Here is an 851-nt window from a genome sequence, read left to right on the forward strand (position 1 = left end):
CCTTGATGTCTCTCTCATTCCAAATTGTTTTAGACGGTGTACGCATTCGGAATGCCTTATCCTGCGCCGCCTCCCTTCTCACGCGAGTCCTTCCCTTGCAGCTCCAGGTCGAGCATCCCTTCTGCTACGTGAATCCTGTGGCGCTGACGGAGCCCGCCTCGGCGACGACCTCCCCCCCGCTTCGGGAAAACCACGCGGCCGCTCCCGCCGACGGCAGTGGCAAGGCCGCGTCGGGCAGGGGCGTCGGCACCTCGCTCCTGGCGGCGCCTCGCACCTCCAGCCTCCCCTCCTACTCCAGTTACTCCACCTCGAGCCACTGCAAGGCCAAGGGAGAGGCCCTCCCCAACGGCAGCGCCACCCTGCTGCGGAACGGCGGGCCGACCGCTCTCAAGAACGGCGACGTCCACCGCAGCAGCAGCAGCCTCGTGGAGTCCTTCGCGGCCAAGCTCGAGGCTGACATCCGCAAGCTCGAGTACGACCGCCAGCGGGCCGAGGGCGAGGCGGTGCCCAGGACTCCGCCGAACGACTTCCTCCTCGGGGACGCGATCCTCGAGCTGCCCGACTACCTCAGGGACGCGGCGACGGAGGAGATGGGCGCCGAGGACGTCGATTTCCTCAGCGACATCCGGCTCGACTGCCGCGGATTCGACGACTGCGCGGACGGCGAGGCTGGCGAGAGGCCCGTCGACGCCCAGGAGGTGTGGCAGCCGGAGGAGCTCGAGGACGCCTTCGAGTGCTACAACATGGCGGCCTTCTACTCCTACGGCGCCCCCCTCGCCTCGGTAGGTCGGCGCGGGGACGCCGGTGGGGGCGGGGGTGTTGGGGGGGACGCTGCGTCGAGTTTCTGAGGA

At 68.6% G+C, this 851-nt stretch overlaps 1 protein-coding gene across 7 annotated transcripts in view; it reads left to right on the plus strand.

Annotated features, from left to right (window-relative positions):
- LOC119590555 overlaps nt 1-851 on the plus strand; it is a 24,786-nt gene that overhangs the window by 21,931 nt on the left and 2,004 nt on the right. For all 7 annotated transcript variants that reach the window (XM_037939214.1, XM_037939213.1, XM_037939218.1 and 4 more), the window contains exon 3: nt 102-782. In XM_037939214.1, the coding sequence (XP_037795142.1) occupies nt 102-782 (681 nt within the window). The remainder of the gene's footprint in view (nt 1-101; nt 783-851) is intronic.

Source organism: Penaeus monodon, chromosome 27, assembly GCF_015228065.2.
Source record: "Penaeus monodon isolate SGIC_2016 chromosome 27, NSTDA_Pmon_1, whole genome shotgun sequence".
Lineage (NCBI taxonomy): Eukaryota > Metazoa > Arthropoda > Malacostraca > Decapoda > Penaeidae > Penaeus > Penaeus monodon.